This window comes from Sinocyclocheilus anshuiensis, unplaced genomic scaffold, assembly GCF_001515605.1.
Source record: "Sinocyclocheilus anshuiensis isolate Anshui unplaced genomic scaffold, SAMN03320099.WGS_v1.1 scaffold1357, whole genome shotgun sequence".
In the NCBI taxonomy this organism is placed as follows: domain Eukaryota; kingdom Metazoa; phylum Chordata; class Actinopteri; order Cypriniformes; family Cyprinidae; genus Sinocyclocheilus; species Sinocyclocheilus anshuiensis.
The window spans coordinates 28577-45680 of NW_015548270.1; the positions used below are offsets into that span (position 1 = coordinate 28577).

At 32.1% G+C, this 17104-nt stretch overlaps 1 protein-coding gene across 1 annotated transcript in view; it reads right to left on the minus strand.

Moving 5' to 3' along the window:
• tbc1d8 (TBC1 domain family member 8) overlaps positions 1-17104 on the minus strand; it is a 38755-nt gene that overhangs the window by 20090 nt on the left and 1561 nt on the right. Inside the window, exons 2-7 of the mRNA XM_016443306.1 lie at positions 12640-12750; positions 11942-12060; positions 11639-11867; positions 11309-11549; positions 7887-8094; positions 192-389 (exon numbers count right to left, since the gene is read on the minus strand). Of these exons, the coding sequence (XP_016298792.1) occupies positions 192-389; positions 7887-8094; positions 11309-11549; positions 11639-11867; positions 11942-12060; positions 12640-12750 (1106 nt within the window). The remainder of the gene's footprint in view (positions 1-191; positions 390-7886; positions 8095-11308; positions 11550-11638; positions 11868-11941; positions 12061-12639; positions 12751-17104) is intronic.

Genomic DNA, 17104 nt, shown 5'->3' on the forward strand with positions numbered 1-17104 from the left:
TTCAGTATCATGTGCAGTGATGATCAAGCCTTCCATCAATTATTACTAGTGACCTGTTCTAATATGTAGAAAGGTTTGAGCGGTTTTTAAATGTCAGTGAAACCTCACTGAGATCTCTTAACTCAGCTGAAGAACCTTTGACGGATTAAACTAGAGATGGTCAAACCGAGAGCTTCAGTACTCAGGAGTACCGTGGATTTCTTGCGCTGCTCGTGTCCGCAGATCAAGTTCTGTTTCCAGTGCAGATCTCGCAGCCGGTGCCTGATGTTCTCCACCAGCTCGTCCCGATGGAGCAGCTCGATCAGCTGGAACGCTCGCTTACAGCGGACGCTAATGATGACGGGGTTAGGAAGAGCGCTGGTGCTCTCCGCTTTCTCAATGGAGAGGATCTGCACACACATTAATAAGGGTTTGCATTAACACATCATCTCTGCTCACTGAAGAAATCCTGCGTGAGCTTAAAAACTGAGCCTGGTTTCCTGATGGGAGTTTGGGTTCACTGTCACGGTCACCTTTGGCTTGATCAGTGGGGGCTTAAAATATAGTTAATATTCAGTCATATTATTGATTCGACTGCACTGACAAGATCTCGAAAAATTTGGACTGAGTTGATCTGAAGAATGACTCTATTGTCTTCTGTAGAGCTGCTTTACAAGTTTGTTTCATAACTGATGGACGTCTTAAAACATTAACACTGTTATTTTCCTGTTTATCACTGCGAAGCTGCTTTGAAATCTGTATTGTATAAAGTGCTGTAGAAATCAATGTGAACTGACTAGACTAAAACATTCTTAATGTAGTACCTTGTTACTATTTATGCTTATTACTCTTCTAAATTAGGAAATAGTGAATAAATCAATGAATTAGAAAGTGTTTAATTTTCTGAGATGAGCTAAATGTCCTCATTAAAAGATCAAAACGTCATTATTGATACATTTATCATAATTTTGTGGTGCTTTTTACCCTTATTGATACATTTATTATTATTTTAAGATGTTTTATGTCCTTATTGATAGATTTGTGATACTTTTATTGTGCTTTTTGTCCTTATTGATACATTTATGATACTTTTTGTCCTTATTGATACATTTATCATATTTTTTTCCTTATTGATACATTTTTTGTCCTTAATGATACTTTTATGATACTTTTTGTGCTTATTGATACATTTATGATATTTTTTTCCTTATTGATACATTTTATATTTTTTCCCTTATTGATACATTTATGATATTTTTTTCCTTATTGATACATTTTTGTCCTTATTGATACATTTATATTTTTTCCCTTATTGATACATTTATGATATTTTTTGTCCTTATTGATACATTTATATTTTTTCCCTTATTGATACATTTATGATATTTTTTGTCCTTATTGATACATTTATATTTTTTCCCTTATTGATACATTTATGATATTTTTTGTCCTTATTGATACATTTATATTTTTTCCCTTATTGATACATTTATGATATTTTTTGTCCTTATTGATACATTTATATTTTTTCCCTTATTGATACATTTATGATATTTTTTGTCCTTATTGATACATTTATATTTTTTCCCTTATTGATACATTTATGATATTTTTTGTCCTTATTGATACATTTATATTTTTTCCCTTATTGATACATTTATGATATTTTTTGTCCTTATTGATACATTTATATTTTTTCCCTTATTGATACATTTATGATATTTTTTGTCCTTATTGATACATTTATATTTTTTCCCTTATTGATACATTTATGATATTTTTTGTCCTTATTGATACATTTATATTTTTTCCCTTATTGATACATTTATGATATTTTTTGTCCTTATTGATACATTTATATTTTTTCCCTTATTGATACATTTATGATATTTTTTGTCCTTATTGATACATTTATATTTTTTCCCTTATTGATACATTTATGATATTTTTTGTCCTTATTGATACATTTATATTTTTTCCCTTATTGATACATTTATGATATTTTTTGTCCTTATTGATACATTTATATTTTTTCCCTTATTGATACATTTATGATATTTTTTGTCCTTATTGATACATTTATATTTTTTCCCTTATTGATACATTTATGATATTTTTTGTCCTTATTGATACATTTATATTTTTTCCCTTATTGATACATTTATGATATTTTTTGTCCTTATTGATACATTTATATTTTTTCCCTTATTGATACATTTATGATATTTTTTGTCCTTATTGATACATTTATATTTTTTCCCTTATTGATACATTTATGATATTTTTTGTCCTTATTGATACATTTATATTTTTTCCCTTATTGATACATTTATGATATTTTTTGTCCTTATTGATACATTTATATTTTTTCCCTTATTGATACATTTATGATATTTTTTGTCCTTATTGATACATTTATATTTTTTCCCTTATTGATACATTTATGATATTTTTTGTCCTTATTGATACATTTATATTTTTTCCCTTATTGATACATTTATGATATTTTTTGTCCTTATTGATACATTTATATTTTTTCCCTTATTGATACATTTATGATATTTTTTGTCCTTATTGATACATTTATATTTTTTCCCTTATTGATACATTTATGATATTTTTTGTCCTTATTGATACATTTATATTTTTTCCCTTATTGATACATTTATGATATTTTTTGTCCTTATTGATACATTTATATTTTTTCCCTTATTGATACATTTATGATATTTTTTGTCCTTATTGATACATTTATATTTTTTCCCTTATTGATACATTTATGATATTTTTTGTCCTTATTGATACATTTATATTTTTTCCCTTATTGATACATTTATGATATTTTTTGTCCTTATTGATACATTTATATTTTTTCCCTTATTGATACATTTATGATATTTTTTGTCCTTATTGATACATTTATATTTTTTCCCTTATTGATACATTTATGATATTTTTTGTCCTTATTGATACATTTATATTTTTTCCCTTATTGATACATTTATGATATTTTTTGTCCTTATTGATACATTTATATTTTTTCCCTTATTGATACATTTATGATATTTTTTGTCCTTATTGATACATTTATATTTTTTCCCTTATTGATACATTTATGATATTTTTTGTCCTTATTGATACATTTATATTTTTTCCCTTATTGATACATTTATGATATTTTTTGTCCTTATTGATACATTTATATTTTTTCCCTTATTGATACATTTATGATATTTTTTGTCCTTATTGATACATTTATATTTTTTCCCTTATTGATACATTTATGATATTTTTTGTCCTTATTGATACATTTATATTTTTTCCCTTATTGATACATTTATGATATTTTTTGTCCTTATTGATACATTTATATTTTTTCCCTTATTGATACATTTATGATATTTTTTGTCCTTATTGATACATTTATATTTTTTCCCTTATTGATACATTTATGATATTTTTTGTCCTTATTGATACATTTATATTTTTTCCCTTATTGATACATTTATGATATTTTTTGTCCTTATTGATACATTTATATTTTTTCCCTTATTGATACATTTATGATATTTTTTGTCCTTATTGATACATTTATATTTTTTCCCTTATTGATACATTTATGATATTTTTTGTCCTTATTGATACATTTATATTTTTTCCCTTATTGATACATTTATGATATTTTTTGTCCTTATTGATACATTTATATTTTTTCCCTTATTGATACATTTATGATATTTTTTGTCCTTATTGATACATTTATATTTTTTCCCTTATTGATACATTTATGATATTTTTTGTCCTTATTGATACATTTATATTTTTTCCCTTATTGATACATTTATGATATTTTTTGTCCTTATTGATACATTTATATTTTTTCCCTTATTGATACATTTATGATATTTTTTGTCCTTATTGATACATTTATATTTTTTCCCTTATTGATACATTTATGATATTTTTTGTCCTTATTGATACATTTATATTTTTTCCCTTATTGATACATTTATGATATTTTTTGTCCTTATTGATACATTTATATTTTTTCCCTTATTGATACATTTATGATATTTTTTGTCCTTATTGATACATTTATATTTTTTCCCTTATTGATACATTTATGATATTTTTTGTCCTTATTGATACATTTATATTTTTTCCCTTATTGATACATTTATGATATTTTTTGTCCTTATTGATACATTTATATTTTTTCCCTTATTGATACATTTATGATATTTTTTGTCCTTATTGATACATTTATATTTTTTCCCTTATTGATACATTTATGATATTTTTTGTCCTTATTGATACATTTATATTTTTTCCCTTATTGATACATTTATGATATTTTTTGTCCTTATTGATACATTTATATTTTTTCCCTTATTGATACATTTATGATATTTTTTGTCCTTATTGATACATTTATATTTTTTCCCTTATTGATACATTTATGATATTTTTTGTCCTTATTGATACATTTATATTTTTTCCCTTATTGATACATTTATGATATTTTTTGTCCTTATTGATACATTTATATTTTTTCCCTTATTGATACATTTATGATATTTTTTGTCCTTATTGATACATTTATATTTTTTCCCTTATTGATACATTTATGATATTTTTTGTCCTTATTGATACATTTATATTTTTTCCCTTATTGATACATTTATGATATTTTTTGTCCTTATTGATACATTTATATTTTTTCCCTTATTGATACATTTATGATATTTTTTGTCCTTATTGATACATTTATATTTTTTCCCTTATTGATACATTTATGATATTTTTTGTCCTTATTGATACATTTATATTTTTTCCCTTATTGATACATTTATGATATTTTTTGTCCTTATTGATACATTTATATTTTTTCCCTTATTGATACATTTATGATATTTTTTGTCCTTATTGATACATTTATATTTTTTCCCTTATTGATACATTTATGATATTTTTTGTCCTTATTGATACATTTATATTTTTTCCCTTATTGATACATTTATGATATTTTTTGTCCTTATTGATACATTTATATTTTTTCCCTTATTGATACATTTATGATATTTTTTGTCCTTATTGATACATTTATATTTTTTCCCTTATTGATACATTTATGATATTTTTTGTCCTTATTGATACATTTATATTTTTTCCCTTATTGATACATTTATGATATTTTTTGTCCTTATTGATACATTTATATTTTTTCCCTTATTGATACATTTATGATATTTTTTGTCCTTATTGATACATTTATATTTTTTCCCTTATTGATACATTTATGATATTTTTTGTCCTTATTGATACATTTATATTTTTTCCCTTATTGATACATTTATGATATTTTTTGTCCTTATTGATACATTTATATTTTTTCCCTTATTGATACATTTATGATATTTTTTGTCCTTATTGATACATTTATATTTTTTCCCTTATTGATACATTTATGATATTTTTTGTCCTTATTGATACATTTATATTTTTTCCCTTATTGATACATTTATGATATTTTTTGTCCTTATTGATACATTTATATTTTTTCCCTTATTGATACATTTATGATATTTTTTGTCCTTATTGATACATTTATATTTTTTCCCTTATTGATACATTTATGATATTTTTTGTCCTTATTGATACATTTATATTTTTTCCCTTATTGATACATTTATGATATTTTTTGTCCTTATTGATACATTTATATTTTTTCCCTTATTGATACATTTATGATATTTTTTGTCCTTATTGATACATTTATATTTTTTCCCTTATTGATACATTTATGATATTTTTTGTCCTTATTGATACATTTATATTTTTTCCCTTATTGATACATTTATGATATTTTTTGTCCTTATTGATACATTTATATTTTTTCCCTTATTGATACATTTATGATATTTTTTGTCCTTATTGATACATTTATATTTTTTCCCTTATTGATACATTTATGATATTTTTTGTCCTTATTGATACATTTATATTTTTTCCCTTATTGATACATTTATGATATTTTTTGTCCTTATTGATACATTTATATTTTTTCCCTTATTGATACATTTATGATATTTTTTTCCTTATTGATACATTTTTGTCCTTATTGATACATTTATGATACTTTTTGTCCTTATTGACACATTTATGATACTTTTTGTCCTTATCGATACATTTATGATACTTTCATGATACTTTTTGTCCTTATTGATACATTTATGATATTTTTATGATGCTGTTTGTCCTTGATACTTTTATGATACTTTTTTTCCTTATTGATACATTTTTGTCCTTATTGATACATTTATGATACTTTTTCCTTATTGATACATTTTTGTCCTTATTGATACATTTATGATACTTTCATGATACTTTTTGTTCTTATTGATACATTTATGATACTTTATAATGCTTTTGTCCTTATTGACACATTTATAAAACTTTTATGGTGCTTTTTTGTCCTTTTAGGAGCTTGAAAGTAGCTAAACGAAAAGAACCCAGAGCAGAAAGTTAATTTCTGTGTGAGCTCTTCCTATAGCAGCTGATGATCTCTGACTGCTGTGTGCTGGCGTCTGTACCTCTGTGAGGGGTATGATGAGAGTACAATGGCCCTCCTCACGGCTGCTGAAGCACAGATACCCATCTGTGGTGTAGACGGTGCCCGGCGTGTGGCAGCGGGCGTGAGGAGTCCAAACCAAGCATGACATCACTTCCTGCAGACGCTCGGCCCGCGGCAAGCCAAAGAGAGAGAGCACGTACTGCCTGAGAGCCTGTTCCTCCAACACCCTGTGAGACACAAACATACACAACCAGTTCATGCATCAGACTACAGGAAAATGCCGAAGACTTCAGAGGATCTGACCATTAAAGTCAATACAACTAGAGGCCAAACGATTGATCCGTTTTGGCGATTAACCGGCACCGATAGTCGATTGCTGGAACTATCGGCAAAAATCCATGCCGATAGTTTCTCCGGGTTGCGTCCATTGCTGGAGCGCTGAGAAGATCCGCAGTCATTATACAGTACGAGAGCGGCCTCTAGAGGCGAATCACAGACAGCACGTGCTGTTTGTTTTGACACGTGCTGGTTTAAAACAGACAACGAAAGGGTGTGTACAGTGCATACTACAGTGCATGTTTTCATATCATTACTAAGTACCGTATTGGCCCGAATATAAGACGACCCTGATTATAAGACGACCCCCCTTTTTCCAGATGTACCTTTTGGAAAAAGGCTTTTTAAAAACCAAATCTTGTTTTTTCTCAGTAAAACACATTTTGTCTTCAATTATTTTCATATTGCATATTTTTCCTATTTTAATTTTTGTTTTGAAAGTATGGTAAAAACTGGTAAAATGTACCAACAATCACATTTAAAAAATATACACTTTTTGATATACCATAAAAAAAATTAAAAAAACAGGTAGCCCATCTGAATTAGGACATTTAGGCTATCCATCTAATAGTAGCCTACCAAAATCTTATTAACAGTAGAAGTTAAATCTTACTGTGGTCTTCAAATCTGGGTACTGTCTTACGTTTTAAAATCACAAAGGGAGTTTGGTCCCATCAGGCTAACGTGACAGTCACGACTCATGCAGCTGTAAGCTTTTCTTTTTCTTTTGTTTTTACTCGCGATCTTTACAATTTGTCCTTATTGATACATTTATGATACTTTCATGATACTTTTTGTTCTTATTGATACATTTATGATACTTTATAATGCTTTTGTCCTTATTGACACATTTATAAAACTTTTATGGTGCTTTTTTGTCCTTTTAGGAGCTTGAAAGTAGCTAAACGAAAAGAACCCAGAGCAGAAAGTTAATTTCTGTGTGAGCTCTTCCTATAGCAGCTGATGATCTCTGACTGCTGTGTGCTGGCGTCTGTACCTCTGTGAGGGGTATGATGAGAGTACAATGGCCCTCCTCACGGCTGCTGAAGCACAGATACCCATCTGTGGTGTAGACGGTGCCCGGCGTGTGGCAGCGGGCGTGAGGAGTCCAAACCAAGCATGACATCACTTCCTGCAGACGCTCGGCCCGCGGCAAGCCAAAGAGAGAGAGCACGTACTGCCTGAGAGCCTGTTCCTCCAACACCCTGTGAGACACAAACATACACAACCAGTTCATGCATCAGACTACAGGAAAATGCCGAAGACTTCAGAGGATCTGACCATTAAAGTCAATACAACTAGAGGCCAAACGATTGATCCGTTTTGGCGATTAACCGGCACCGATAGTCGATTGCTGGAACTATCGGCAAAAATCCATGCCGATAGTTTCTCCGGGTTGCGTCCATTGCTGGAGCGCTGAGAAGATCCGCAGTCATTATACAGTACGAGAGCGGCCTCTAGAGGCGAATCACAGACAGCACGTGCTGTTTGTTTTGACACGTGCTGGTTTAAAACAGACAACGAAAGGGTGTGTACAGTGCATACTACAGTGCATGTTTTCATATCATTACTAAGTACCGTATTGGCCCGAATATAAGACGACCCTGATTATAAGACGACCCCCCTTTTTCCAGATGTACCTTTTGGAAAAAGGCTTTTTAAAAACCAAATCTTGTTTTTTCTCAGTAAAACACATTTTGTCTTCAATTATTTTCATATTGCATATTTTTCCTATTTTAATTTTTGTTTTGAAAGTATGGTAAAAACTGGTAAAATGTACCAACAATCACATTTAAAAAATATACACTTTTTGATATACCATAAAAAAAATTAAAAAAACAGGTAGCCCATCTGAATTAGGACATTTAGGCTATCCATCTAATAGTAGCCTACCAAAATCCAAAATACAAAGTCTAGACCCTGAATATAAGACGACCGCGTTTTTTCAGATGTATTTCCAAGAAAAAAACAACGTCTTATATTCGGGTCAATACGGTAATTAATTTGTTGACTAGATGCTGCATTAGTGGAAAAAAGAACAGCAGTGTGTTTGCTCTCAAGGCTGAGAGAATGCGAACATTAGCAGCACCTCAAATGGTTAAAACAATGTGACCAAAACACACGCGAGTCTGACCCAAATGTTTAATGTCACGATTGTTACCATCTATTTGCATTAGTTTATATCCAGCTGGTCACTGTAATGCATTTGTTAACTGTATTTAAAGCTAGTGACGTGAGAAAGCAAATTGTACATAATGACTTCACCCTAGGCGGGAAGATTGTGTATTGTGCATTTTTAAGCGAAACATTTGTCTTTCTGTGAACTATGAACTAACTTTAACGATCAATATGTAATTAATATTTAATGTTAATATGTTTATTCATTTACAAAGTATGGTTCAGTACTTTTTGTTTGTTTGTTTTTTGTTTTTTTTAACTATCGTGGGTTAATTGGTATCGGCCAGTGTGGTCCAACATAGCTATCAGTAAAATCTGCCAGTTGGCCTCTAAATACAACTGCTGTTTATTTGTAGATCTGAAATGGATGAAAGATTCTGATCAAAGCAGCAGAGAACAAAACCACTGCTCTATAAATACACATGCAGCTACACATGCAAATGCAGTTTTCACACCCAACGCACGGCCCACAGCACCAGCACGGGTTTACATGCAGTCGCAAACCACAGACTCATGACTTGTGCTTATTTCTCTTAACCATTCATCATCCATTAACAGCTCTGATGCAGCTGCCGTTCTGAATCTGTTGTAATTTGATTCACAACCATCATCATCTCTATATTCTGCAGACTGTTGTTCTCTGTTCTGCTTTACTTGTTTTCACTGTCTTTCTCGTACCAGAACTTCTCTTTTAGTGAAGGAAGTATATGATAATCACATCCCTGCTGATGATTGGCTGGATAGAAAGTAAGTACTATTCAATGAGGCCCATAAAACAGATTCACAACAGGTTCACTGATGTCTTACTTTATTACAACTGATGTGATAATAGATGTGGTGCAGATGGGAAGCAGTTTTAGATGCGATTACAGATGTAGATGTGATTGCACATGTAGGTGTGATTGCAGATGTAGATGTGATGTAGATGTGATTGCAGGTGTAGATGTGATTGCAGATGTAGGTGTGATTGCAGATGTAGGTGTGATGTAGATGTGATTGCAGATGTAGGTGTGATTGCAGATGTAGGTGTGATTGCAGATGTAGGTGTGATTGCACGTGTGATTGCAGGTGTAGATGTGATTGCACGTGATTGCAGATGTAGGTGTGATTGCACGTGTGATTGCAGGTGTAGATGTGATTGCACGTGATTGCAGATGTAGGTGTGATTGCACGTGTGATTGCAGATGTAGATGTGATTGCATGTGTGATTGCAGATATAGATGTGATGTAGATGTGATTGCAGATGTAGATGTGATTGCATGTGCGATTGCAGATATAGATGTGATGTAGATGTGATTGCAGATGTAGATGTGATTGCATGTGTGATTGCACGTGTGATTGCAGATGTAGATGTGACTGCACATGTGATTGCAGATGTAGATGTGATTGCAGGTGTAGATGTGATTGCATCTGTGATTGCATGTGACTGCAGATGTAGGTGTGATTGCACGTGTGATTGCAGATGTAGATGTGATTGCAGATGTGATTGCAGGTGTGATTGCAGATGTAGATGTGATTGCATGTGATTGCAGATATAGATGTGATTGCAAATGTAGATGTGATTGCACGTGTGATTGCAGGTGTAGATGTGATTGCAGATGTAGATGTGATTGCACATGTGATTGCAGATGTAGATGTGATTGCACGTGTGATTGCAGGTGTAGATGTGATTGCAGATGTAGATGTGATGTAGATGTGATTGCAGATGTAGATGTGATTGCACATGTGATTGCAGATGTAGATGTGATGTAGATGTGATTACAGATGTAGATGTGATTGCAGGTGTAGATGTAGATGTCATTGCATATGTAAGATGTGTTTGCAGGTATAGATGTGATGTAGATGCGACTGCAGATGTAGATGTGATTGCATGTGTGATTGCACATGTGATTGCAGATGTAGATGTGATGTGATTGCTGGTGTAGATGTGGTTGCAGATATAGATGTGACGTAGATGTGATTGCACGTGTGATTGCAGGTATAGATGTGATGTAGATGTGATTGCACATGTGATTGCAGATATACATGTGACGTAGATGTGATTGCACGTGATTGCAGATATAGATGTGACGTAGATGTGATTGCATGTGTGATTGCACGTGTGATTGCAGGTGTAGATGTGATGTAGATGTAGATGTGATGTAGATGTGATTGCACATGTAGATACGACAGTAGATGTAGATGTGATGTAAATGTGATTTCAGATGTAGACATAATTGCAGATGTGATGCAGATGTTCACCTCTTGGTTATGTTGGTGGAGTCCTGCAGTGACTGGTCGAGTGTGAGTCCACCGCTGTCCAGCAGCCTGCGGAGGGCGATATCAGCCAGCTGACACATGACCCTCATCACCTCGTCCACGTTCAGAAACATGGAGAAATCCCTCTGTTTCCGTCTCGTGTGAACACGGATCACATCCGTCAGCAAACCCACCGACACACGTTCCAGCCGCGTCACTTCAGCCCACGGAACTAACAGCTTCACTGAGCACAAATACAACACGCATGAGTTACACACACAGCACAAAGATGCCAGAAGTGGTCAAATGACAGCATTTAATTCATTTCCTCACCCTCTTTGCCCAGTAGGAATGAGTAGAAGGCGATGTGGTTGGTGGTGAGGTACAGTGAGCCCTGGCGCGGCACGTGGCCCTTCCAGCAGCAGCAGGAGTAATGCGTCACCAGTTTCTCTCGCTGAGGGAGTCCGAAGCGCTGCTCGAACCGTGCCAGATCTTCCCGAAAGCGTGCCGGATCATCCTCCCGTGCAGCCTGACCGCCCAAAACCTCCTCCGCGATTAAACCCTACATAGAAACACAGAGACATTCAAAGTCTGAACTGAATGTAATGTTTGTGTGAGTCTGTGGAGAGGCCGTACTTTCACTTTGCCCTGCACAAAACTGGCAGCGTCTTCTTTATTCTCAAGCACAGCCATGTACGGCAGCAGGTTCTGATCCAGCCATTTCCAGTGTTTCTGCACCTCCTCTATCGTGGCTCCTGTAAGCACACATAGATAATAACTTAATTGATTTCTTAATGTTTTATGCCTTCATTTGATTACCAGCATTTTGATAATGAATTTGTAAAATAATAAACATAAAAAATAAAACATTTCTCAGGGCACTATTACTGTAAAAAAAATTGTAATGAATACAGTATATAAATTGTTACAATTTTATGAATTCAATCGATCTGACATGCTTTTTGATTATTAAAATAATTAAACCATTAAAACGGAATCCAGAAAAAATAAAACAGAAAACAGGAATTTGGGAAAAATAAAACAACATTTGGGAACTTTTACTCAATTAAACACATTTCATGATTTCAATTAATTAGACTTGCTTTTTGATGACTAAAATTGAATTTAACCATTAAAATTGAATACAGAAAAATTAATACGGAAAAAAGCATTACAAAAAACTAAAATTGAAACAGAACTCGGGGGAAAAAAAAAAACACACAGATAATGCGATCACACACATGTGCAAGTGACTGCATAACACACTGGTGCTTATGAAGAGAGGGTGTCACACGAGCGTGAGAGATGCAAACACACTGAACATAAGCTCTCACCGCTGGCTATGACCCAGCTGACCTGCGACCCGGGAACATGCAGAACGATCCGGAACGGGGCCACGCGCGCATTTGAGTCCAGCACGGTGTCCAGCGCGCCCACCAGCAAACCTGCAACACACACACACAGCACTGAATTTTGAAATAAATTGAAATATAACACTATAATAATATACTAATATAGCACTTAGTAAATTATTGCTCTTTTGTTGGTTTTGATTGCTTCTATTGTCCTCATTTGTTAGTCGCTTTGGATAAAAGTGTCTGCTAAATAACAAAATTTAAATATAATGCAAATGTAAATAAGCAAACTAAACTGAAATTTTAAAACAAGCCCCAAATCAAATAAATAAGTAACACAAACTTAATTGATTTCTTAATGTTTTATGCCTTCATTTGATTACCAGCATTTTGATAATGAATTTGTAATATAAATCCCCCCCCAAAAAAGAAAACTGACAACACAATTTCTGAAAAAAATAAACAGTTCATATGGCCCTATTATTGTAAAAATAAAACAAGTAAATGTTTTATGAATGCAACTGATTAGATATGATTTTTGATTATTAAAATTTAAACCATTAAAATGTGATTCAGAAAATTTAAAATGGAACTTTTAATAAATTGTTAAATTGCAAAAGTTTAGTGACTTCAATTAATTAGACATGCGTTCTGATTATTTAATAATAAATTTAATAATATTATTTAATAATAAAATTGACTCTAGAAAAATTACACCCTAAACCCTAGTACATCCCTACAACTTATTTTATTTTATTCTATTCCTATTCCATCTATAGCACACCTGTACATACAATTTATTCTTTTTTTGTGGTCTCCGTGTACTGGAAGCTTGTGACACTATAACAAATTCCTTGTATGTGCAAACATACTTGGCAATAAAGCTCTTTCTGATACAGAGGCAAGATGAAAAGAAAAAATACCATCTAAACTTTTCTAAAGACAGTAAGTTCCCCTCAGACATACATTCATATAAACTCATGCCCCTAATTGAATCGCGATTTGTTTAGCATCTCAACCTATTTGAATCGTCACATATTTGAATCGATTTTCAACCGGCTCGCTGTTAATCGTTACATCCCTAATGAAATGTAATATTATATTACATTACAACAATTTATATTGCTGCAGAGTGACGTGAGAGAACGATAAATCCAGAAAAATTAAAGCAGACAAAACCGAAATTCTAAAAAAATAATAATAATTCTTAGGGCACTATTGTAAAAATTGTAAAAACAAAATTATGAAATTGTTAAGGTTTTAGGAATTCAACTGATGAGACATGCTTTGTGATTATTAAAATGTAATTAAACCATTAAAAAAAAACAGGAATTTGGGGTAAATGAAACAGAATTTGGGAACTTTTAATAAATTGCATGCATTTCATGATTTTAATTAATGAGACATGCGTAAACATTAAAATGGGATAGATAGATAGATAGATAGATAGATCTTTATTTAAAGACTTTAAATAAATTGTTGGCAAATTGTAGTTTCATTAAAGTTTCATGATTCAATTAATTAGGCATGATTATGATTACTAAAATTGACTTTTACCATGAAAATGTAATACTGAAAAATTTAATATGAAAAAAAAAAGAATTTGTGAATTTATGCAAACAGAATTTATGGGGAAAAAAAATAAGACAGATTTGAAAGGGATCCAAACATAGCCCCTAAATGAAACAACCACTTTTCTCCAAAACCTCATCCTCCAAAAGCATGACAGTCTCAGCGCTATTTCACGGATATCAGTCAATACAGTATTAATGTTTTATGCTGCTACACATGAATTCAGTACTGCGGTGTTGTTGATGAATGTGTGTGTTTATAAGAGCACAGCTGTGTGCCACAGGAGTTATTATTATACCACACTTCATATGGCCTGATCTAACATCAGCATGAGAACGTTTCACTTTCGTATTCGAACTGCAGTCACCCGAATCAACACAAATCACCCGAGCAGAACAGACTCACAGCAATGCTGATCAGTGTGGAATAAAGCACTACACATGTTTACAGTGGTCGGTCATGATCAGCCTGTTCTGAAACACACATGAGGATTCCTGAAGTAAAACAACGCTATTTTCTCTATGCAAAAACCTGAAGCATTTAGATCACTCTGCTGTGAACTGCATGAAAACACGCCTTTCTATTGAGCTGCACAAAAAACAAACACAGCATGAGCGGTCAAATGACTCGATTCCTTTAATAAATGATTCAAAAAGTTGTCGGTTTGAATCAGTCTGATGAATCCTTCACTGAATGGGATCACTGAATTAATGAATATTTAGCAAATACCATGGTGTTTCATTCTTATAACCGGTGACATATTCAACAGAACATGATTGTGATTTGATTCAGTCTCGTCTTTGCTTGCTTTGAATCAAAAGCTGGCTGGTTTGGTTCATAAAGTCTTTTTATATTTACAGTATAACGCAGAATTTTGCATGAAATAAATAAAAAGTAGGGTTGTACAATGACTCAAATTGAGGCTAGTGTGTGTGAATATTAAAGCAAAAAAATACTGCTATTGAAACATTAAATCTGCATGTTCTGCATGCCTCTGATTTCATTTTATTGTGTTTTAATAGATTAATTAAATTGTTAATGTTTATACTAACTTTATGAGTTGTTTATACTAACTTTATATCAAATCATAAATCCAGAAAAATTAACCCCACATTTCTGAAAAATAAAACATTTCTTAGTTCCCTATTGTGGTAAAACTAATGAATTATGAAACTGTTAAAGTTTTATGAATTCAATAATTGACAAGACGTGCTTTTTGATTATTAAAATTTAATTAAAACATTAAAACAGAAAAAAAAAAAAAAGGAAAACACTGGAAAAACAAATAATCAATCAATCAATCATAGGGCCATAATAATGTAATTTTTGAAAAATCACATTTAAAAAAATGTGGGAAAAAAGAACAGAATTTATGCAAACATAAAAGACAGCACAGAACTTCTTAAATAAAACATTTCATAGGGCCCTGTTATTATTATTATTATTATTATTGTAACAATTCAACTGATTAAACATGGTTTTTTATTAAAATTTTATTAAACCATTGAAACGGAATTTTGGGGGGAAAATGAATTTGGAAACTATTAATAAATTGTTGTTAAATTGTATGAGTTTCTATGATTTTAATTAACTAGACATGCTTTCTGATTGCTTAAATTTGAATTTAACCATTAAACTACAGACACAAATGAGCCAGGAGTACAGAGCTAGAAAATGTGCTCAGCTCATCTGTTCTGGAAAAAGCAGAATATGTTCATATCGAGATCTCAGATGACTGCAGAATTCTCATTTTTCATGGAAGATCAGACTGTTTCACACTCATACAACGCTGTAAATCAGCACACACAGTAAAATCACACACGCGGTTATTAAGCTCATTTTTGATGGCGTCACACATCATAATCCACCAGCCAATCAAACGCGCTCACATCTGCTGGACTTTCATCAGAACAGCACAAGATCACGTTTCTATGTCTGGAAACGCTCAGCGGGAGACAATAAGAGTCTGATGTTTGCCATTCCTGATCCTGTCCACACAACAAACAGAGAAAGAGAAAGAGGAGAACACAAATAACCGGCTCTCCTTCTCACACTCACACACACTCACTCTCACACTCATAGACACACAGACACAAACAGACACTCACAGGGTTTGAAATTAACACCCGCCAACCCGCCAAATGTGGGTAAAAATCAGCTGTGGCGGGTATCGTGGATTTAGTGCGTGCGCTTTTATGGTGCGCTCTTTCACTGCATGATTCAGTCTATTAATAGGCTATGCATTAACAATGATCACATACTTCAAGATAAGGAGGCAGAAAATGTATATATTTATATCAGTTCATATAGTTAATCAATATCACACGAAGTATACACACGTCCTGAGGGTAACGCTCCCCTTTACGGTCCAGACCTACGAGGAGAGTTATAACACAACACTAACTGTTTGATTTATAACCCAAAAAACTCTGAGAATGACATTACATCAAATCGGCATTTATTAATAAAACAACACACCATGAAAGTCACAGAAGCAGCACTAAGCAATAGGACACTCGAGTTCATAGTGACGTCTTCAGAGTGTTTGTTAAAGATGACACACAGCAGAGCGATGAGATTCCTTTCATAACAACCCCTCAAGTGGCATACTGCTTCTGGAAAATCATTACAACCAAAAAAACTACATAAAAGACACACAAACGGTGCTGAAAACCTGATTCAGTGACTCAAGACTAGCAGATCAAGAGGTGTCATGAAACTAAGCTTAATAGTTAATACACAGACACATTTATTTTTATTTATTTTATCTCATTTATTTATCAGCAACCATGGCTAATAATTCATGGCAACATTAACAATATCATTTCAATACATCATTATTTACAATAATATAACATTTTCTTAAGAAACA